At 43.8% G+C, this 24,967-nt stretch overlaps 2 protein-coding genes across 2 annotated transcripts; one reads left to right on the top strand and one right to left on the bottom strand.

Moving 5' to 3' along the window:
• Positions 1-3,954: 3,954 nt before the first annotated feature.
• Positions 3,955-10,722, top strand: LOC137296019 (protein sll1483-like). Its single transcript, XM_067827647.1, has 6 exons — positions 3,955-4,245; positions 6,948-7,171; positions 7,676-7,862; positions 8,085-8,186; positions 9,436-9,546; positions 10,309-10,722. The coding sequence occupies exons 1-6, from the start codon at positions 4,044-4,046 to the stop codon at positions 10,440-10,442; spliced, it is 960 nt and encodes a 319-aa protein (XP_067683748.1). The 5' UTR covers positions 3,955-4,043; the 3' UTR covers positions 10,443-10,722.
• Positions 10,723-12,773: 2,051 nt separating this feature from the next.
• LOC137295873 (netrin receptor UNC5C-like) lies at positions 12,774-21,643 on the bottom strand. Its single transcript, XM_067827434.1, has 5 exons — positions 21,433-21,643; positions 18,983-19,021; positions 18,625-18,656; positions 15,002-15,193; positions 12,774-13,151 (listed from the first exon to the last, which is right to left on the bottom strand). The coding sequence occupies exons 1-5, from the start codon at positions 21,498-21,500 to the stop codon at positions 12,835-12,837; spliced, it is 648 nt and encodes a 215-aa protein (XP_067683535.1). The 5' UTR covers positions 21,501-21,643; the 3' UTR covers positions 12,774-12,834.
• Between the last annotated feature and the right edge of the window lie 3,324 nt (positions 21,644-24,967).

Consider the following 24,967-nt stretch of genomic DNA (forward strand, 5'->3'; position numbering starts at 1 on the left):
TTATTTGGAGTGTCAGGTACTGAGTGTTGATGGGTTGCTTTCCCCAAGTCTTAGAATATTAGAAATAAAAACATAGTTGGAGAAAATTACTGACAGTTTGAGAGTATCTAAACAGACAACAGTTTCATATTCAGTTTAAGGTTCATAAATTATTAGCTTATTTCTCATTTCGTTGGAAAGGGAATTTCACGTTTAGATGGTTACAAGGAGATTTCACGTTTAGTTCGTTAAAAGGTATGTCAAAATTTATCTTAATAAGTTACAGTTTAATTCCCACTGCTCAACATCACTTATATACACATGGCTGTAAAATGGCTATAAAATAACCATGCAAATTGGGGATATACAGATAGATTACTTTTAGTGAATGTTGTAAACCGTAATGTGTTTGACCTTTTGTCTTCAGTGAAGTTTGGACTTCTAAGCTACCTCCATTCAACTGTACAACCAAAGGTTAACCCATCTCGGTTGTCGCACCCTGTTGACGTCTCGGTCTCGCCCCCAGGTGACCGTGTATATCAAGTATAGTGTCTGTTCAAACTCTCCCTGCATCTTCTGGGTTTTCATCTTCATAGACTTTGGGTGTGCTTTCGAAAATGCAAATAACATATTTTAGAAGGATTTTACTTAACACACGACACCCAATAATTAGTTGTGGAAACATTCAGTAAATCCCTCGCATTCGCTCTCAGTGTGATCCACGGGTGGCGGGGTAGCTTAGCGGGTAAACGGTTCTCTCGTCACGCCGAGTGCCCGGGTTAGATTCCCAACATGGATAGAATGTGTGAAGTCCATTTTCTCATCAGACTACTAAAAGTGGCGTAAAACTCAACTCACTCACTGATTCTGAACCAGCAACGTCTGAGGCCTCCTTTGATCAAAGCGACATTAAACAGAACTCACTCACATTATTTAATTTAACACCCCCCGTAACACTTCCATATGTCATTGTGGGTCAAATATTTCCGTTGAAATTTAAAAGAGAAGATTTTGCTATATCATCCCATCCATCGGACACTCGTTAATGAGGAATCTCTACTGAGAATATGCAAATTGAGGAAGTGAGTATGGTTTTACGCCCCTTTCAGCAACATTCTAGCAATGTCGCAGCGAGGACACCACAAATGGGCTTCACACACACGAGATTGCTCCTTAACTGTGGCTTCCTAATCAAAGTGAAAACAGGGAGTGGAAATGTGGAACACACAATTCACTCACCCAAAGAAACTGGGAGAGAATACCCTATGTAAGTTATGAAACAATCCAATGCTGTACAACCTTTCTCATCCGGACCCGTGTGACAGTGTAGTCAAGTTTAGACAGGTCTGAGTTCGTGTTGTTACAGCATGACGAAGCATGTCCAACACTATATTTTACGTAACACGACACTAAAGTACATTTTCTGTGTATGTGCAGTGTTGAATGTCTCGAAATTCGATCGCTAATAGTGAATGACTAAATTAAAATTTACATCACATCGGCATTTTTTCAGTTTCTATTTGACAATTTTCACACGATGAGAATTAGTGAGGGAGTTTAGTTTTACGCCGTTTCTAGCGATATACCAGCAATATCACGGCGGGCGATACCAGAAATGGGCGTTACACATCGTACCCATGTAGGGAATCGAACTCGGGACTTCAGTGTGACGAGCTGACGCTTTAACCATTAGGCTACCGCATCGTCCCCGGTGCTGATTCGTTTTGACAACAATCAGTCGACAAGCGCAATAAAACAACTAAAATATCTTATATTTGTATTTAAAAGTAAGTAATCACTCAAGGTATCACTATACAGGGTAAAATGATATGCGCAAAGAATTCACATCGCCAGCAACAGAACATATATCATTACACCAAGGACCATGGGGATTTACAGTACCTTGACTGCCTGCATGAACGCCACGTTGATTTACAGCACCTTGACTGCCTGCATGAACCCCACGTTGATTTACAGCACCTTGACTGCCTACATGAACCCCACGTTGATTTACAGCACCTTGACTGCCTGCATGAACCCAACGTTGATTTACAGTACCTTGACTGCCTGCATGAACCCAACGTTGATTTACAGCACCTTGACTGCCTACATGAACCCCACGTTGAGTTACAGCACCTTGACTACCTGCATGAACCCCACGTTGATTTACAGCATCTTGACTGCCTGCATGAACCCCACGTTGATTTACAGTACCTTGACTGTCTGCATGAACCCAACGTTGATTTACAGCACCTTGACTGCCTGCATGAACCCCACGTTGATTTACAGCACCTTGACTGCCTGCATGAACCCCACGTTGAGTTACAGCACCTTGACTACCTGCATGAACCCCACGTTGATTTACAGTACCTTGACTGCCTGCATGAACCCCACGTTGATTTACAGCACCTTGACTGCCTACATGAACCCAACGTTGATTTACAGTACCTTGACTGCCTGCATGAACCCCACGTTGATTTACAGTACCTTGATTGCCTGCATGAACCCCACGTTGATTTACAGTACCTTGACTGCCTGCATGAACCCAACGTTGATTTACAGCACCTTGACTGCCTGCATGAACCCCACGTTGATTTACAGCACCTTGACTGCCTGCATGAACCCAACGTTGATTTACAGCACCTTGACTGCCTGCATGAACCCCGTGTTGATGTACATAATCCCTTCAGTTGATAGTGAGTGAGTGAGTGAGTGAGTTTAGTTTTACGCCGCTTTTAGCAATATTCCAGCAATATCACGGCAAGGGACAACAGAAAATGGGCCTCACACATTGTATCCATGTGGGGTCTTCGGCGTGACGAGAGAACGCTTTAACCACTCGGCTACAGTTGATAGAGAAACGTATGCAAACTATCAAAGAACACATACATTTGTACTACGATTAAAACTCTGGTAGATAATAAAAGACTTTGAATGACGTGGCCTTATATACCTTCGCAATTAAAAAAAAAAATTTTACGGTGCTTCAACCCCCGCCAGAGAGGAATGTAGCAACGAATTGTGGACAAGAGAAATACTCGACACAGAAAAGTCAGCTATTTCGTTTCAAAGCAGAATCATTCACTTAAGTTCCATTTGAAACTTGGAAAATACTGAAAGGAAATCTCAAACTGACTGTTCATGGTGTATGGTCGTCGTCAGCATAACCCCGATGATTGTACACACCAGTCACATGACAACATGCCTATCTAGCTGCCACACACGGTGTACTGGAGACATCCAACTCAAAAACTCTAGCACACACTATGGACTTGAAAGTAACGTTTTAATTTCCCAGTTATATTGGTTCTCCAATGCATGACATATCTGTTTTAAAAACACTTTGTTTGCTCTCTGCATCTGGTGACCAGTAGGAATAACATAGAGGACATAATGCACTGACGTGTTAAGTGTTAAGATTCTAGTCATCATATTGATACCGTTTGATTTTGAACGGAAACATTCAGTGACATAGCTAATTGTTATACAGAAGACCCCGCGCTTACACCGGAGTGTTGCTCAAAAAGTTGGACAAGTCATCAGTACTATCTAAACAAACAGCTTTGACAACTGTTTTGCTTACAAGAAAAACATTGGCTGACATATATTAATATTTTGTCAGAGACGATGCGTGCACGTTTTCAACTGCAGAGTGTAAGTTGATTTGTCGTGGTTTAAGCAGGAATTTGTTTACACCAGGTCCCTGTTTACAGAAGTTAGTTGTGTTATGATCATGCTGCTGTAACAATGTTTAAATACTTTCCCACGTGTATTTTAATTGGTTACTGTGAAATTCTAAATCGATGAGCCCAGTAAGTCAATGCTACGTAACAGTCCTGTATATTATATAAACAGTAACTGCCCTCGTGAGTGAGTGAGTGTTAGTTCGGGGTGTCCTCGGCCGGTTCAAGGTCTCCACGTCACGCATCAATACACGGTCACGAGACTTTGATCATGTGATCAATTACATAAAGTAGAACTGCTATAAATAGCCTCATCGTCTTCACCGGTTAGACGCACACGGTTCTCAGCAAGGAAGAAACGTGCAACAGAGGGCTCCAAGAATGAATTCTGTAATTTGTGTTCTAGCTGCACTTGCATGCACGTGCACGGCTCTTACCCGGGAAGGCATCTGGTTGCAGATGCACTTCGGTGGAGGAGTAAAAGGTGGTGTAAATATCCCCCAGCTTGCTACAGCCCTAGGGGAGAAGACACTGGTGGAGCTTGTCACGAAAGCTGACCTCGCCGACACGCTGTCCAGCAACGGTGAGTCAACGACCTCACGGGGCACCCGTACTCGCATACCAGGGGGAGGTCACGGTAGTGGTTTGTAAATGGTCTTCGAATGGTCGACACGATTCTCAAATTATACTCCAAAAGTTCTCAATTCGTCATTAAACCTTTCGCTTTGTAAGTTCCAAGTGGAGAATCTTTAGCATTTCGAATAACGTCAAGTTCAGTGAAAATATGTATAACATTTAATTTGTTAAACTAAATTTTAATATATGTATAACATGTAAGTTGTTAAACTAAATTTTAGAAATTATAGAAATAAACAGGAGAGGACCTATTCATATTGAGAAACTACTGATCATGAAATCTTGATTTTAGATACTTTGGATATTTATTAGAATATATTACAATGACCTGCATTAGAGGTCTTGTTTGTAAACAAACGTACTTTATGACAGTGGTTGTTAGTGAGGCAAAACACAATTTCTCATTATACCAACAGCCCATTGTGACTGTTTGCTAACAACAAAAGTCAGCTTCTCCTCATCTGTGACATGTACCGTCACGGATGTTGTAGATGAACATGTTCTTTGTACAAGTAGAGTTTGGTGTTGACATTAGTTTCGTGGGGCGGTTTTCTTCATACGCCCTAAGCACGATTCTGTTTCGACTTGAGGACAGCGGACTCTATGGAGCTATGTTGCTTCCTTCCATAATTCTGTGTTATATAATCAAAATATACTGGACAAAAATAGTAAGGGATATATGTAAATTTTGAAATGATAAAAAATGATCTACCTACTCTTTGACACTGTGATAAAATGTCAGAACGTTTTAACAGCCATTATGTACCGGTTGCTCCAAATGACACACAACACAGGTTCGCTGGCCTTGAATAACATTTTATATAATGCCTCGTATAGTGGTCACGTGCTTTAGTGACGTGATATTTTTGCACAGTCAGCCGATTTGGCAGACACTGAATTTGTTAGTTTGCTTATCTCAGGCCGGCAAAGGTTTACCCTGTTCAAAAGGATTTATGATATCTTCGATGCAATGAACATAATATACATTCAGACATTCCTATTTATAAATACCTCTGAATACAATTTTTTCCCGACTTATCATCTCGGCCAGCATATTGACAGAAGATTGTTACAACCCTCAGCCGCTTCACAAATAATTGGTCGACCTTGACCCGTGACTGTCAAAGCCAGTTGTGGTTAAATATTTACGCTTTGCTATATGTGTTACACGCTTCACTTATAATCTGCAAGACACGCTGACTTCGTGATGTAGTCGGTGTTGACAGTTTTAATCAGCAAATTAACCAATTAGGTAATGAGAGAAATCACTTTGTCGTTGTTATAATGACGTCACGATTCCGGGGAAATCCAAGTTTCATTAAGATTTTCCCAGGCGATTGTCAGATTGTGCCGGCACCTTAGTTGACATCGTGCTTAATGACATATAGGCTTCACCGTAGCTCAACGTAGATCTACTGTTCGACTCTGTCGTCTTGAACAGTATGTCGAGTAAACAGAGTTCGAGTTATCAGGATCTGACATGTATTCCACCATTTGTGATCGACTCGAGTTATTCCAGGACAGGAGGAATAACGACTCGCGCCCCTCTGGAAATTATTATAATTGTGTGTGTGTGTGTGTGTGTCTGTGTGTCTGTGTGTCTGTGTGTCTGTGTATGCGTGTCTGTGTCTGTGTGTCTGTGTGTGTGTGTGTGTGTGTCTGTGTCTGTGTCTGTGTCTGTGTGTGTGTAAATATATGGCTTAATAATCATAAATGGGATTGGTTCTATTGAAACAGCAAATAAGTTTAAATTAATGAAAAACCCAGCTACATTAAATCCCAAAGCAGAAACTCAAAAATGACTTTAAAATGTTTCTCAAGATGCACCTGCGTGTAACTTTGCTGCCTCACCCCAAGAGCAATTTTCAATGAATTCGCTGAAACATGAAAGAATGACTTATGAAAGTCAGACTAAAGTATTCCTGTAGATGTGAAATATATACCTCGTTTAAAGAAAACGTTGATTGGTTACACACTGATAATATTGATATTGATTTGAGACAGCCATTTATGGTCACATTTCCTGAAACCGCTGGAAGCGCATGTACAATCACCACTACAAGCCCGCGAGATTATCAGAAATAGACTTAGTTGGTCTAGTGAGAATATCCATGTCAACAAACGCTCGCTCGTGTATTGGAATCTCTCGTCGTCAACTGCATGAGTCTTATTTTTAAAAAAAACTTCACATTAGGCAACACTCTTCTGTTAGCTGCGTTCTTAGTACTTTCAATATGTCGATATTTTTTTTTCATGATTTTTTAAACAATAATATAATGTCATACACGATTTACGTAGTCGGGATTATTTTTATCAAAGCACCACACACCATTACGGACATTCTTAGTGGTTTGTCGCATTTTCCCAAGCATCGACAACAAGCATCGAGTCACAGGGGGCGAGTCTTCCCGGAAGGTACCGAAAGGGACGAGTCTTCCCGGAAGGTACCGAAAGGGGCGAGTCTTCCCGGAAGGTACCGAAAGGGGCGAGTCTTCCCGGAAGGTACCAAAAAGGGGCGAGTGGTGACGAATAGAATGATATTCTACGTCAGATATTCTGTATTTCATTGATGCAGAGTGAGTACTGATTAACCCTTCCAGAATATCAGTATGGATGTTCGGATACTGACGGAATTCATATTTCTTCCAGATCCCCCTGCACCCTTCACCGTATTCGGACCGACAGATGCCGCCTTCGCCGCTCTCTCTCAACCAACCAAAGACTTGCTGAACAACGTGACCATTCTCAAAGAAGTTCTGCTGTACCACGTGCTGTCGGGGGTGGTCTACTCCACAAAACTGACTAATGAGATGGTCGCCAAATCCCTCTCTAACGGCCTACCCATCAGGATCAACATCTACCAGGAAGGAAAGGTGAGTGCCTCCCACGGCAACGTTTACGACAACATACATGAAGGAAAACCCGAAAATAGAACCTGTTAACAGCAGAACCCCGAATATCCGAGTTGGAATTGATCTTCAGTAACCCATGCTTGTCGTGAAAGTCGACACATGATGGCGGGTGGTCAGGTTCGCTTATCTCGGTTGAAACGTCATCGGATGCCACTTGTGTGGATCAGTGATCACGCTGTTGGTCACTGGATTGTCTGGTCCTATTATTTACAGACCGACGACATACTGCTGGAATATTGCTAGAGTTCAGCGTAAAACTAAACTCACGGTGTTAACTGTAATTCGTGTCAGGCACTGTCCCGGGATGGGGATCGGTGATGCGCATCATACTATACCATCAACACAGAAGGATGTCGTGTAGCTTGAATGTCGTGTAGTGTTAAACTTAAGACAACAAAGAAAACTATTTGGATTAAGGTGGTTAACTATGACCTGTGTGACGTCACTACTGATTGTTTCCCCCAGGTGGTGACAGCGCAGGGCTCCCCCATCGCCCTCGTCAACCAGAACGCTACCAACGGCGTCATCCACACCCTGAGTCGCGTCATGCTGCCCCCAACGGGAACGGTCGTCGATGTGGTGTCTAACGTCCCTGACTTCAGCGATCTGAATACAGCCGTCATTGTTGCTAAACTGCTCGATGTCTTGGCTGGTAGGCCTTACCCAGTGTCATATTCTGGTGATCTGTCAGTAAATACAATGTCGTTTGCTCATCCTAATTAATTGCAATCCTCTACCACTGACCAATGAATCAGTGTGTATTTCATGCTGCTTGATTTCTGCTGTCATACTTACAGGTAATGGTTAGGGTCAAACACGTGTCCCGGTGACATTTAGATGAAAGATGGAAACGTGCCATCTTGACATGTTGTAGGTGATGGACCCTTCACCGTGTTTGCTCCAACTGATGCGGCCTTCGCCAAACTCCCGCCAGGAACCTTTGACAACCTCCTGAAGAACACCACCGAACTCACCAGTAAGTAACACATCTCACCAGTAAGTAACACACCTCACCAGTAACACATCTCACCAATAAGTACCACATCTCACCAGTAAGTAACACAGCTCACCAGTAAGTAACACAGCTCACCAGTAAGTAACACATCTCACCAGTAAGTAACACAGCTCACCAGTAAGTAACACAGCTCACCAGTAAGTTACACACCTCACCAGTAAGTAACACACCTCACCAATAAGTAACACATCTCACCAGGAGGTAACACATCTCACCAGTAAGTAACACAGCTCACCAGTAAGTAACACACCTCACCAGTAAGTAACACACCTCACCAGTAAGTAACACACCTCACCAGTAAGTAACACAGCTCACCAGTAACACATCTCACCAGTAACACACCTCACCAGTAACACAGCTCACCAGTAAGTAACACAGCTCACCAGTAAGTAACACAGCTCACCAGTAAGTAACACAGCTCACCAGGAGGTAACACATCTCACCAGGAGGTAACACATCTCACCAGTAAGTAACACAGCTCACCAGTAAGTAACACAGCTCACCAGTAAGCAGCACCCAGTGTAGCTGTTCAGTAACCTAGACGTACTGTGCCGTGACGCTACCGCAGTCTACTTGGAATTCCCAGTCGGAGTGCTTGATTTCCCTTGTCGTTATGTTGTTGAGTAATTTCGGGGTTTCAAGTTACTAGAATATGTTTAATGTGGGTTGTTTTAGGTTTTTAGTGGGAGTGGAACTACTTAATTCCTTAGCTTATTTGTTTCATGTCTTTTATTTGTTGTGCATACCCCTTCGTCCACCCTTTCGTCCACCACCCCAGGTATTCATTTAAATATGTTATCTGTTAATGTAACTCAATTACATGATGTTGTATCACATTACTATATACATGTCCTACTTATCTGTTGACTGTAGAACCTTGTGTAGAGCCGGAAGCGCACGTAACATATTTTGCTCATCGTAATTAATTGCAGTCACGGAGCAAAATAATGTACACCGAATCGTCGTTCCGCGTGATTAACAAGAAGTTGTTTTACATGTATGTGTATTTGTATGCTTCATTACTGACTCTCCGCCTTCTAGAAAGCTGATCAAACAATTAAGACACGTAGTTACAGCGTGTGATCTAAACAAACGGGTTTCAGACGGGCTCAGAAGACAACCGCGCAGACTGACTAACTTAGTCACAGCCGAGTGTATAATGCCGCGCGTAGCGGATATGCTGATGATTTCAGCTCTGCGTTACTTCCAGGTCTGCTTGAGTACCACGTTGTGAGCGGCACCGTCTACAGCGCCGGACTGACCAACAACATGAAGGTGACGACCCTCAACAAAAAGGACTTTACCGTCATGGTGTCCAGTGGTGAGTACGATCGTGAGCATGACGATGTCATACGTGTCTCGCTGTGGGAATTTCCCAGTGCAGTGAATCTGAGGTACCCTATGCTTGTCTAGGATATCTCATATACCACACACTTGTGTATGTGTGTGTGTGCGCGTTCGTGCGTGCGTGTTGGGTTGGGTTGCGGGGTATCGGGTTATCGGCACAGTGAATCTCAGGTACCCTATGCTTGTCTCAGATACATGCTACCTGTCTCCCTACTGGGGACCTCTCGGCACTATGTCAGGTACACAGAACACCATGCTTCTCCCTCAGTGGGGGTTTCAGTGCTGGATTGGTTAATTTAGCGCTAATTAACTGCCTTCGTCGGACTTCTTTTCACTAATGATGTTTCGCATGTGTATATATACGTATAGATGTCTAGTCTTTCATTCACCTGATAGAGTAATACGAATATGCTTCGTGTCCCTCGAAATATAGGGTTTAGATCCATAAATTATCGCCTTTAGGTAGAGTTACTTTGCTGATGGTGTTGTCTTGTCATGGGCATCGAGTGAACGTTGGGGTTTACCGCTTCTAGCAATATTCCAACAATATCACAACGACGTTACACAAGAAATGGGCTTTGCACATAACACCCATGATGGGAATCAAACCCAGATCAAGGTTTGCCCACTGGGCTACCCCGCTCGTTCTTACTATAATGATATGTATGGTTTGTTTGTACATATCACATTTCACATGCTTTACTCGTAGCAATAATCTCCTTGTTTTACTTGACAGGCGGTGTAAGCATCAACACCGGCTCTAACACAGCTAACGTCATCGATGCCGATGTCAGCATTACCAACGGTGTCATCCACGTCATCGACAGTGTACTCATCCCACCAAAGATGCTTTACCATTTGGAAAAATAAACAACGTATAAAATGGGACTTCCACCCACCCTGACCTTTGTGTGAATGCTTCCTTCTGTACTGAGTCCATTGGCTGGATGACTGTGCTGGAGTGTAAATGATCTCGCCATTGTCCTACACTCCCTCACTCCCGATCACCACTGTTACCTTTATTACATACTTGTGGTCGGTACTTGTTGTTGTTCCAGAAGTTGTCAATGTGAGATGTCAGCTAGGTATATTCCAACTGTTTTCACCTTTATAACATTGTTGTATTTACAATAAAGTATTGATGAACGAACACTTGCTTCTGTTAAACATCCTTCATGCTTGCTCGAATGTGGAAATGTTCATGTCGCTTTTTTACCAGGAACTAATAGAAAGGAGAGAGCCACATTTATTTCTGTTAAGACTTTTAGTGAATGGTGTTTAATTAAAATCAAGTATATCAATCAGTTTCAGAAAGGGAATATTTGCGTTTATTTTTCTATGAATACGCAGAGCCACCTAGCAGCTATGTTAGGAAAAACAGAAACAAGTCCTATCGCTTCTGTTTCTGCAAGACATGTACCATCGCTCGAACAGTGATCTGCTAAAAACAAAATGGAACTCGTGTGTATTTATTCATAGCAGTGGCCAGCGGATCATCCTCTTTGGTGTAGTGGGCAGTGTGTCTGCTCGGAGTGACATGTTGGGGGTTCGATCATCTGACTTCAAACATGGTGGAGTGGATAGACCAACACCTTTAGGTAATAATGACTACTCCTTTGAATAGAATATCCTAAAATATAATAATTCAACTTTACTCTTAAATACTATGCTTACATTTCATTTGGATGGTATATCTATCGTTATTCACGAAACAAGGAGAACACGAGGCCGAAATATCATTGTGTGGTGATGTCAATAGATGGCGTCAGTGGTGTGGTGACGTCAGATGCTATACTGAGTCAAAAAGAAACTTCACAAATTGTATTTTTTGGCCCAAGGTCGGGTCGTCCACGTGTGACGCCCAGGTCTACAGATCCAGCATGATAATGCTCGGCCGCATACCACGATGTTGACACGAAATTCCCTTCAAAATGCTGGAATCAACGTCATGGACTGGTCATTGAGGTCCCCTGACCTTAACCCAATAGAGGACGTTTGGGATGTACTTGGGAGAAGGCAGTGTATCGAGTACATCACACAGATCTCAGCAATTTAAATAATAACAATTTTACCATCTTACCATCTCTTGTTCGTTTATAGTGCCCTGAAGAAAGAATGTCAAGTTTCTTTTTTTGACTCAGTATTTTTCAATAGTGTGATGACGTCAGATAGTATTTCAGTAGCGTGATGACGTCAGATGGTATTTCTGTAGTGTGGTGGCGTCAAAAGGGACCTCAGTAGTGTGATATCGACAAAAGGAACCTCAGTAGTGTGATGACGTCAGATGGTATCTCAGTAGTGTGATGACGTCAGAAGGTATCTCAGTAGCGTGATGACGTCAGATGGTATTTCTGTAGTGTGATGACGTTAGATAAACTTTCAGTGGTATGATAACGTCACATGATATATCAGCAGTGTGATGACATGAGATGGTATTTCAGTAGTGTGATGGCGTCAGATGGTATTTTAGTTGTATTATGTCAGATGGTATTTATGTAGTGTGATGATGTCAGATGGTATTTCAGTGGTGTAATGACATCTGATTGTATCTCAACAACGTGGTGACGTCAGAAGGTATGTCAGTAGTGTTATGACGTAAGATGATACTTCAGTAGTGTGATGACGTCAGATGGTATTTCAGTAGTGCGATGACGTCAGAAGTTATTTTAATAGTGTGATGACGTCAGATGGTATTTCAGTGGTGTGATAATGTCACATGGTATCTCATGGATGACATCAGATTGTATCTCAATAACGTGGTGACGTCAGAAGGTATGTCAGTAGTGTTATGACGTAAGATGATACTTCAGTAGTGTGATGACGTCAGATGGTATTTCAGTAGTGCGATGACGTCAGAAGTTATTTTAATAGTGTGATGACGTCAGATGGTATTTCAGTGGTGTGATAATGTCACATGGTATCTCATGGATGACATCAGATTGTATCTCAATAACGTGGTGCCGTCAGAACATATCTCCGTCGTGTTATGATGTGAGATGATATTTCAGTAGTGTGATGACGGCAGATGGTATTTCAGTGCTGTGATATCGTCATATGGTGTCTCAGTATGATGACATTACAAAATTTTGTATCTCAATAACGTGACGTCAGAAGGTATCTCGATAATTATGTCAGCACTGGGGCTCTTATTGATGTGCTCAGTGATGTATCAGCGATTTCTGACAAAAGCACGAAAGAAACAACGATTGCAGATTTTATTATATTCTTCAGGATTGTCGCTTCTTTCCGGTGTGTGTCAATACTAACACTTTCCGTGGACGCATCTTCCGAGTTTGCTGTCGAACTTTGTTTTGGTCGGGCACGTTCTCTCAACCTTGGTGCCATGGGAACACTCATAGTACTTCCTGCAGTCGGTGCCATGAGCAAACATCCGATAGCCTAGCCCGACGCATACGCTGTCGGGAGTTGATGTTAGTTGGGTACATCCGGGTCGTGCAGGGTCAAACATTGTTCCAGGTGCGCACTGGCGTAAGTATGCTATGCTGTTGCTGCACTGGTAGAAACGTTGTGGATTGGTAGTGTGAGTGATGAAGGTGGCTTTACCTTTGGGACATTTTCCTGGATGGGAAACGGAGTATAATTGTTACAAAGTCGAAACAAAAATGGCACGTTTAAAGATAACTCTTCTTTGAGAGAAATTATTTCATTCTGTTCTTTCCTCATGGTTCCACACAATCAGACTCGTCACCAAATAACTCCCCAAATCAACACGAGAAGGAATTGACTAGTTTCACCTGCTGACGTGACTATCACATAATACAGTCTGGCAAGTACCTAATATCAGTTACCTATAGTAAAATCCTTTCCTCTAGATGAGCCGGTTCCTACACTCCATGCCAGACTGCTTCCAAAGTAGGCATTGGAATCGGGCGAGTAAACCTGATCGCCATCGTAAAGTACATAATGGAACTGTTGAATGGCAACCTGTCAGGAACCAAACATGATTAACCAAACATATTAGTTTTCGTGAAATCCATATATGTCCCAGTTTCGTGTTAACCTCCTTTACACACAGCCCATTCAGTATTCACCGCTGGATCTGTTTGAATGTGGACGAGGTTGTGCATTTGGACCCGACTGTAAGTCACGGCACTTCGCGAGACCTTAGTGCATCTGGTGACAAATAACGCTTCATACCTTCATACTGTCATTTGACAGTGAAGAACAGATAATCATTGCAGGAATAACAAATTTCCGATCTAACCATACCCATATTAGTCTACTATTACGACTGTCAACTCCTGTAAAAAATCACGGTTGTACACTGAGTCACTTGGTATGGTCTTGTAAAGATGTATTTGGCAGTCGTGCAGTTTGGATTTAATACTGGCTCTCACCAAAACCCTTGGACCGGAAGTAAGCTGGGCACCGTCTCGGACATCGCAAGATCAAGCGCGTAAAGAGGGCAAGAAACCAGCTTAGTTCCAGAAGTAACGAGACATATAGGTCCAGTACTGCTGCCAGTTGATATACATAAATCAGAAAGGCCAAAGGTTAAGGGGAAATGCCTCTCTGGGTCCGTCCCCGTGCATCGGATTGTGTTTAGCATTCTGGTGAGAATGTAACAGAGGCGATGGTAAAAGTTCCATCGCTCTTACATTTACCGTTTGTTTGTATACACAGTGTCTTCAAAGGCCATTTTCACCTGCATTGTTTGCAGTTAGACAATGACAACATGTTTTGAACGAGCTTATAGCTACCGATACCGCTACTAAACGTCGGACGTTCCGAATTTCACTCAAATGGAATTATACACACTCATTTTCATCGTTTTTCTCTCCCAACTTCAATAGTGTAAAGACATATTTTCTTAACATGCTTGCTTGTGTTGTTTTTCTACAACTACTTAAACCAAGCGTTTTGGGGAACAAATCAAATAATACGGGTCAGGCTGCATAACATTAACTTGTTGGATTGAGATTTCTTCATTCATACAAGACCCGTGAAGGTCTACCCGGGGTAGAATAGGTCTTCAGCAACCCATATTTGTCATGAAAGGCGATTGTGCTTGTCGTAAGAGGCGACTAACGGGATCAGGTGGTCAGGCTCGCTGACTTGGTTGACACATGTCATTGGTTCCCAATTGCGCAGATCGATGCTCATGCTGTTGATCACTGGATTGTCTGGTCCAGACTCGATTATTTACAGACCGCCGCCATATATATGGAATATTGCTGAGTGCGGCGTAAAAGTAAATTCACTCACTCATTCATACAATTTCGTTTGTACGCCGGTGTATCTTACTTAAAGGGCCCGCTCATCATGGCAAAGACCATGGTGTGATTTCCCTCAATGCAACATGTGAAGCCCATTTTTGGTAGTGCCCCCCTCCGTAATATTGCTGAAATATTGCTGAAAGCTAAAACTCACTCACTCATTCACTAGCTCACACACTCTACAGTACTTACTTCCACAGAGGTTGGTGCCGCAGGGAATGGTCCTGTTCTGATAGGCGTCACCCCGGCAGTAGGATCCGCCGTGGGTGGGTCGGGGGTTGGTGCATGACCGAGAGTGGTCCTGGTCCTTGGTCCCGCCCCCACACAAGACACTACACTCATCCAGATCTCTCCAGGGCGACCAGCTTGACCAGCCCCCGTTTTCTGAAACCATTGCATTGTGTATTTTTAGACCATTATACCGTGGTCATAAAGAGAAACCGTGCACGTAGGAAATCAACATCTCTATTGGAGCTCCAACAGGGCAAAAACAAAAGAAGTAAACTCAGTCAGGAACTAGTGGATTGAACAGATATTGCCACGTGCACCACGTTTGTGCATGTGCAGCCCGGAATACTGCCTGGTGCACATGCATGTCAAGAATAGCTGTTTGTTTTGGAGCCTTAAGTGTTTGACGTTTGCTCGTCAAAATGAACGGACGACAAACAGTACATCATGCCACGACTGACGACTGCTTTTTCAAGCTGTTGGGACGGGAATGTCTCAGCGTCAGGTGACGACGCATTCAACGTTATCATAAGACGTTATCAGAACAATAATGAAGTCGCTGACCACCCACGTGCAGGACGTCGCTCCTCAAGGTCACGATCGACAGACAGATACGGATGACCCATCTCCGGCTCTGGTTCCAGATTGCAGTGATCACTGCGCAGACCAGTCCCGAACATCCGCGTATCCATCCAAACTGGTCTTTAACTACTCAAGCCACTATCGGATACAACCATGCCATCACCCCACACAACCATGTCATCCCCCACACAACCATGTCATCCCACACACAACCATGTCATCCCACACACAACCATGTCATCCCCCACACAACCATGCCATCCCCCCACACAACCATGTCATCCCACACACAACCATGTCATCCCCCACACAACCATGCCATCCCCCCACACAACCATGCCATCCCCCCACACAACCATGTCATCCGTCTACACAACAAACGTAATGCCTCAACACAATCATGTCACCCATCTATACAACCATGCATCCCTCCACAGCACCACCTCATCCCTCCATACAACAATATCATCAATCAATACAACCTCGTCATCCCTGCATAGAACCACATTATCCCTCCGTACAACCACGTCATCCCTAAATAAAACCATGTCATCCCTCTACACAACAACGCCATTCCTCTATACAAAAAGGTCATCCATCCATACCACCACGACATCCCTACGTCATCAGTCCATATAACCATGTCATCGGTCCATGCAACCATGTCATCCATCTACACAACCACGTCATCGATCTATACATCCACGTCATCGATCTATACAACCATGTGATACCTCCATACAATCATGTCATCCTTCCAGACAACCATGTCTTCCCTCCTCACAACAACGTCATCAATCTATACAAACATCTCATCCCTCCATACAACCACATCATCCATATGTACAACCATGTCATCCCTCCATACAAACATCTCATCCCTCCATACAACCACGCTATCTCTCCATACAAACACGTGATCCCTCCACACGACCATGTTATCTCTTCATACAACCATGTTATCTCTCCATACAAACATCTCATCCCTCCATACAACCACGTTATCTCTCCATACAAACACGTGATCCCTCCACACGACCATGTTATCTCTTCATACAACCATGTTATCTCTCCATACAAACATCTCATCCCTCCATACAACCACGTTATCTCTCCATACAAACACGTGATCCCTCCACACGACCATGTTATCTCTTCATACAACCATGTTATCTCTCCATACAAACATCTCATCCCTCCATACAACCACGTTATCTCTCCATACAAACACGTGATCCCTCCACACGACCATGTTATCTCTTCATACAACCATGTTATCCCTCCATAAAAACATCTCATCCCTCCATACAACCACGTTATCTCTCCATACAAACACGTTATGCTTCCATACAACCTGGCCATCACTCCACACAACCACATGATCCCTCCACACGACCATGAAATCCCTCCATACAACTACGTAATCCCTGTATACAACAATGCTATACCTCCATACAACCAATGGTTCCCTCTATACAACCACGTCATCCATCTATACAACCATGACATTAATCTACAGAACACTGTCATCCCCCCACACAACAATGTCATTCCTCTATACAACTATGTCATCCACGTATACAACCACGTGATTACTCCACACAGCCACGTCATCGGTCCATACAACCATGGCATCCCTCCATACAACCACGTCATCAATTCACACAAACACGTCATTCCTCCATATAAAGTGTCATCCTCCACACAACGTCATCTCCCATGTGCAACCATGTCATAACTCCATACAACCACATGATCCCTCCACACAAGCAAGTCATCCCTCCACTCAACAATGTCATCCATCCACATAACCGCGTCATCCATCTATGCAACCATGTCATCCCTCCACACAACAATGTCATGACTCCACACAACCATGTCATCCCTCCATATAACTACATCATCCATCTATACAATCATATCATCCATCTATAAAAACATGTCATCCCTCCATACAACCATGTCATCAGTCCATATAACAACCTCATCCATCTAAGGAACCATGTTATCCCTGGAAACAATCATGTCATCCATAGATACAACTACGTCATCCATCTTTATAATCACGCCATCCCTCCATACAACCATGTCATCCCTGCATACAGCCACGTCAATCCTCCACACAACAACGCCATCCCTCCATATAACTACATCATCCATCTATAAAAACATGTCATCCCTGCATACAACCACGTGATCAGTCCATATAACAACCTCATCCACCTAAGGAACCATGTTATCCCTGCATACAGTCACGTCATTCCTCCACACAACAACGTCATCCCTCTATACAAAAATGTTTTCCCTCCATATAACCACGTCATCCCTCTATGCAACCACATCATCCCTCCACACAAGCATCATCCTAAACAACCACGTCATCCCCCACACAGTCACGCTATCTCTCTACACAACCATGTCATCTCTCTACACAACCATGTCATCTCTCTATACAACCATGTCATCCCTCCATACAGCCATGTCAACCCCCCATACAACCATGTCATCCCTCCATACAACCACGTTACCCCCGACACAGTCACACTATCTCTCTACACAACCATGTCATCTCTCTACACAACCATGTCATCTCTCTATACAACCATGTCACCCCTCCATACAACCATGTCATCCCTCCATACAACCATGTCATTCCTCTATACAACCATGTCATCTCTCCATACAGCCATGTCATCCATCCATACAACCACGTTATCCCTCCATACAACCATGTTATCCCTCCATACAACCATGTCATTCCTCTATAAAACCATGTCATCTCTCCATACAGCCATGTCATCCATCCATACAACCACGTTATCCCTCCATGCAACCATGTTATCCCTCCATACAACCACGTCATCTCTCGGTACGACCATTCTAGACACGAGTCAAATTCGCCACGGACGTGAAGACTGCAGACCTCTTGGGAATCATATTCGTATTCAATGGTTTATACAGGTATTGATTAATAATATAGCTATATAATATATCAGGATACTCACGAGCTTGAATCCTGTAGCAGGTCGAATAGTACCTGTAGATAAGTGAAACAGGGACAAGATAATAAACACTTCAAGATTGTATACTGTAAGTCGTCCAATACAACGTTAAAGAAATTTCTGGTTTCCTCCCTAGGTAGTTGCGATAGTGCGGGTGTCCTTACTCTCTGGTAAGGAAATCGAAATCATTACACCTACAAACCCTGCATTTCAAATAATTGGAAGTTGGTGTTAAAAGTGTTCGAACCCTTCACTGGTACTGAACGCACCAGATATAGTAGGTGCTACATCGGGATTCAGTGGCTACGACTTTGCGGGAAAAAAATAGGCTGGACGTGTTCAAATGACTCTTAGTACTCACGATCTCCAGAAATGTCTCCTTCTGCATTTGTAGCTGACGCTGGAACAAACACAGGACATTAATACATGCGTACATGACTAGGCATGGATGGGATGATGCTGCGTGAACTGACCGCCACCATCACTAACACCATCACCACCACCATCGCCAACAGCAACAACACCACCATCACAACCACCGGCACCACCAACATCAACACCACCACCAACACCATCACTACCAACACCACCACCATCACTACCACCACCATCACCACCACCACCACCACCATCACTACCACCAACAACAACACCACTATCACTACCACCACCATCATCACTATCACCACTATGACTACTACTACCACCACCACCACCATCACCACTACCACCACCACCATCACTACCACCATCACTACCACCACCACCACCACCACCATCACCACTACCATCGCCACTACCACCACCACCATCACTACTACCACCACCATCATCACTATCACCACCATGACTACTACCATCACCACCACCACCATCACCACTACCATCACCACTACCACCACCACCATCACTACTACCACCACCACCACCACCATCACCACTACCATCACCACCACCACCACCACCATCACTACTACCACCACCATCATCACTATCACCACCATGACTACTACCATCACCACCACCACCATCACCACTACCACCACCACCATCACTACCACCACCACCACCATCACTACCACCATCACCACCATCACCATCACCACCACCACCATCACCGATATTTCGAATCCCCACTGCTCCCAGACGATTTATGAAGGTTTGGTCGGATATTCCTCTCGTGAGTGAGTATGATTTTACGCCGATCTTAGCAATATTCCAACAACATAGCGGTGGGGAACACCAGAAATATGTTTCACACATTGCATCCATGTGGAGAATCGAACCCGGGTCTTCGGGATGACTGGCGAACGCTTTAACCACTACATTACCCACCGTCCCCGAAATTCAAGTCAAAAACATTACAGAACAGTCTCATTACCGTTTACTGGGTCCTGAGCTACTGCGGAACTTAGTGTGATAACCAGTCCACATTTTTTAGACTAATTCATTAAATTAGATACATAATTATTAATCAGCATGAGTTGGTACGTCTAAGCACTTGTTTATTGCAACACCAAGCTCCTTCTATGTCCTACAAACACGTGGTACAGCGTGCTCTGTCGTACAGTGAGCTCTGTCGTACAACTTGGCGGTGTTGTACGGGACTGATTTTATAACAATCTCATTGTGCGTTACTGAACTGCACTGAATAAGCGCAAAAAAACACGTAACAGGTTTAACCAGCGAACCAGATGCATTGTGAATCACTTTACAATCTTATCAAACAGGGCAGTCTGCGATTTCTTAGTTAACGTATGCTGTCTACACCTAGACATAAAATATAGAAATACGGTGTTATTAAAAGTTAAAAATCAAAATTCTTTGGTAAATACCATTTTCTTATGTGCATAGGCCTTCGAAATATCCGCCGGCCTGGAAGCCCGGTGCCGGTTGTTATATATATATTGTACCGGGCCGGCAGTTTCAAATATTTGCAGACCCTTGTGGCCTACAGTAAATTATCTGCCATTTTATTATCCAAATAGAATCTTTCCCATATTTGTTTAACATTTGGAAATCAACCTTCATGTTACTTTGTTTCTTAAAAGCTGATATCCCCTAGGATCTAAACTGTGTACAAAGATGAACAACAAATGAAAATCCTATTAAACTCAAGAAATATAAATGTTATAATATCTGTTATCAATATTCCTAAAAAGATTTTGAAATTGGACAGTAATATATGTATGTATATATTTACATCCAAGTGACTGTGCAATGTGAAAGTATAACAACACAACTGTACTATAGGTCACGTGGCCTGAATACTAAATATGCTGTCTGTCTGTCTTCAATAACTGATTTCGTAGACACAGTGTAAATCTATGTACAGTGAAGTCTGTTTTGTTTTTATAGGTTTGACCTAAACAAAATGGACCTGCAGATTTCATTCAGGGACTGTAGATTTTAAAGACTGCAGGCGGCAGCAGGCCCTGATGGCCAACTGGAAAATGAAAGTATTGCAAACACTGCCTACTACACTTTCCATGCATCGTTTCCATATTTATATGATAAAAGTTTACAAATTCATTTCGGATGTGTCTAGGGGCAATACACATATCAACAACCACGGCTTGATCAGCAGGTTTCAAACACAGGTAATGTCTTAATGTCCATTGCTGTCAAAACATTTAGAAATTAACTAAATGCGGGGGATTTGTTGTTTTTCTTTTCTTTTTTGAAGCTTGACCTACCCTAGCTCTTAAACTACCATAACGACTATTCCTACTGCAACATCTTCAACTAGTAATCTATGAAATCCTTGGCAGTATTGTAAAATCATAGTAAATAAAAGAAACAATCACTTACACGATCCCCGAGGTATCTTGCAGTAGGCAGGTAACCGCAACAACAGCAACTGCTACACTGGACAACATCGTCGACTGGGGTGTTTTGGGTGGTGAAACAAATTCACTGTGTTTTTAAGGACAAGGTCACGTGTGTTGCACGTCGAGGGAGGTGTTAATTGCCGTTACCGCCGTCGGTGTGACATTGCCCTGGTAGATTTGGTTACGTAACTGTATCTGCACAAACGTGAAGATTGGAATCAACCCCACCCCACATCTGACACCCCTCTCATAAATCATATACGGTGTAGAGTTCAGTAATATCCTCATCAAGGTACACATACAACGTTGTTATTCTCAATAACATACATATGTTCTTCTGGTTATTTCGCTATTGTCTTTTGCTATTTGTCTCTGTGTGCGTGCGTGCGTGCGTGCGTGCGTGCGTGCGTGGGTGGGTGGGAGGGAAGGGGGTTCTATTTTGTTTTAGGGTTATACTGGTTTGTTTCTTGTATGATTATTGATTATTGTGCCTGGACATTGATCAGTAGGAGGCTGGAGTTTGATTGTTGGTGACGTGCCTGGACAATGATCAGTAAGAGACTGTAGTGTGATTGTTGGTGACATGCCTGGACAATGATCAGTAGGAGGCTGGAGTTTGATTGTTGGTGACATGCCTGGACAATGATCAGTAAGAGACTGTAGTGTGATTGTTGGTGACGTGCCTGGACAATGATCAGTAGGAGGCTGGAGTTTGATTGTTGGTGACGTGCCTGGACAATGATCAGTAAGAGACTGTAGTGTGATTGTTGGTGACGTGCCTGGACAATGATCAGTAGGAGGCTGGAGTTTGATTGTTAGTGACATGTCTGGACAATGATCAGTAAGAGACTAGAGTGTGATTGTTAGTGACATGCCTGGACAATGATCAGTAAGAGACTAGAGTTTGATTGTTGGTGACGTGCCTGGACAATGATCAGTAGGAGGCTGGAATGTCATTGTTGGTGACATTCCTGGACAATGATCAGTAGGATGCTGGGGTGTGATTGTTGGTGACATGCCTGGAGATTGATCAGTAGGATGCTGGGGTGTGATTGCTGGTGACATGCCTGGACATTGATCAGTAGGATGCTGGGGTGAGATTGTTGGTGACATGCCTCGACAATGATCAGTAAGAGACTGTAGTGTGATTGTTGGTGACGTGCCTGGACAATGATCAGTAGGAGGCTGGAGTTTGATTGTTGGTGACATGTCTGGACAATGATCAGTAAGAGACTAGAGTTTGATTGTTGGTGACGTGCCTGGACAATGATCAGTAGGAGGCTGGAATGTCATTGTTGGTGACATGCCTGGACAATGATCAGTAAGAGACTAGAGTTTGATTGTTAGTGACATGCCTGGACAATGATCAGTAAGAGACTAGAGTTTGATTGTTGGTGACGTGCCTGGACAATGATCAGTAAGAGACTAGAGTGTGATTGTTAGTGACATGCCTGGACAATGATCAGTAGGAGGCTGGAATGTCATTGTTGGTGACATTCCTGGACAATGATCAGTAGGAGGCTGCAATGTCATTGTTGGTGACATTCCTGGACAATGATCAGTAGGATGCTGGGGTGTGATTGCTGGTGACATGCCTGGAGATTGATCAGTAGGATGCTGGGGTGTGATTGTTGGTGACATGCCTGGACATTGATCAGTAGGATGCTGGGGTGTGATTGTTGGTGACATGCCTGGACATTGATCAGTAGGATGCTGGGGTGTGATTGTTGGTGACATGCCTGGACATTGATCAGTAGGATGCTGGGGTGAGATTGTTGGTGACATGCCTGGACATTGATCAGTAGGATGCTGGGGTGTGATTGTTGGTGACATGTCTGGACATTGATCAGTAGGATGCTGGGGTCTGATTGTTGGTGACATGTCTGGAGATTGATCAGTAGGATGCTGGGGTGTGATTGTTGGTGACATGCCTGGACATTGATCAGTAGGATGCTGGGGTGTGATTGCTGGTGACATGTCTGGACATTGATCAGTAGGATGCTGGGGTGTGATTGTTGGTGACATGCCTGGACATTGATCAGTAGGATGCTGGGGTGTGATTGTTGGTGACATGCCTGGACATTGATCAGTAGGATGCTGGGGTCTGATTGTTGGTGACATGCCTGGAGATTGATCAGTAGGATGCTGGGGTGTGATTGTTGGTGACATGCCTGGAGATTGATCAGTAGGATGCTGGGGTGAGATTGTTGGTGACATGCCTGGACATTGATCAGTAGGATGCTGGGGTGTGATTGTTGGTGACATGCTTGGAGATTGATCAGTAGGATGCTGGGGTGTGATTGTTGGTGACATGCCTGGACATTGATCAGTAGGATGCTGGGGTGTGATTGTTGGTGACATGCCTGGAGATTGATCAGTAGGATGCTGGGGTGTGATTGTTGGTGACATGCCTGGAGATTGATCAGTAGGATGCTGGGGTGAGATTGTTGGTGACATGCCTGGACATTGATCAGTAGGATGCTGGGGTGTGATTGTTGGTGACATGTCTGGAGATTGATCAGTAGGATGCTGGGGTGTGATTGTTGGTGACATGCCTGGAGATTGATCAGTAGGATGCTGGGGTGTGATTGTTGGTGACATGTCTGGAGATTGATCAGTAGGATGCTGGGGTGTGATTGTTGGTGACATGTCTGGAGATTGATCAGTAGGATGCTGGGGTGTGATTGTTGGTGACATGCCTGGACATTGATCAGTAGGATGCTGGGGTGTGATTGTTGGTGACATGCCTGGAGATTGATCAGTAGGATGCTGGGGTGTGATTGTTGGTGACATGCCTGGAGATTGATCAGTAGGATGCTGGGGTGAGATTGTTGGTGACATGCCTGGACATTGATCAGTAGGATGCTGGGGTGTGATTGTTGGTGACATGTCTGGAGATTGATCAGTAGGATGCTGGGGTGTGATTGTTGGTGACATGTCTGGACATTGATCAGTAGGATGCTGGGGTGTGATTGTTGGTGACATGCCTGGACATTGATCAGTAGGATGCTGGGGTGTGATTGTTGGTGACATGTCTGGACATTGATCAGTAGGATGCTGGGGTGTGATTGTTGGTGACATGCCTGGACATTGATCAGTAGGATGCTGGGGTCTGATTGTTGGTGACATGCCTGGACATTGATCAGTAGGATGCTGGGGTGAGATTGTTGGTGACATGCCTGGACATTGATCAGTAGGATGCTGGGGTGTGATTGCTGGTGACATGCCTGGACATTGATCAGTAGGATGCTGGGGTCTGATTGTTGGTGACATGCCTGGACATTGATCAGTAGGATGCTGGGGTGTGATTGTTGGTGACATGCCTGGACATTGATCAGTAGGATGCTGGGGTGAGATTGTTGGTGACATGCCTGGACATTGATCAGTAGGATGCTGGGGTGTGATTGTTGGTGACATGTCTGGACATTGATCAGTAGGATGCTGGGGTCTGATTGTTGGTGACATGTCTGGACATTGATCAGTAGGATGCTGGGGTGTGATTGTTGGTGACATGT

The sequence above is a fragment of the Haliotis asinina genome, chromosome 9 (assembly GCF_037392515.1).
Source record: "Haliotis asinina isolate JCU_RB_2024 chromosome 9, JCU_Hal_asi_v2, whole genome shotgun sequence".
NCBI lineage: Eukaryota > Metazoa > Mollusca > Gastropoda > Lepetellida > Haliotidae > Haliotis > Haliotis asinina.

What these genes read in the sequence shown, in the direction of transcription:
- LOC137296019 (XM_067827647.1), top strand. Translation starts at nt 4,044, where the DNA reads ATGAATTCTGTAATTTGTGTTCTAGCTGCACTTGCATGCACGTGCACG. An exon ending in CGACACGCTGTCCAGCAACG is followed by an intron (nt 4,246 to 6,947) that starts GTGAGTCAACGA and finishes TATTTCTTCCAG; the next exon opens with ATCCCCCTGCACCCTTCACC. An exon ending in ACTGCTCGATGTCTTGGCTG is followed by an intron (nt 7,863 to 8,084) that starts GTAGGCCTTACC and finishes GACATGTTGTAG; the next exon opens with GTGATGGACCCTTCACCGTG.
- LOC137295873 (XM_067827434.1), bottom strand. Translation starts at nt 21,500, where the DNA reads ATGTTGTCCAGTGTAGCAGTTGCTGTTGTTGCGGTTACCTGCCTACTG. An exon ending in CAAGATACCTCGGGGATCGT is followed by an intron (nt 19,022 to 21,432) that starts GTAAGTGATTGT and finishes TGTTTGTTCCAG; the next exon opens with CGTCAGCTACAAATGCAGAA. An exon ending in AGGAGACATTTCTGGAGATC is followed by an intron (nt 18,657 to 18,982) that starts GTGAGTACTAAG and finishes ACTTATCTACAG; the next exon opens with GTACTATTCGACCTGCTACA.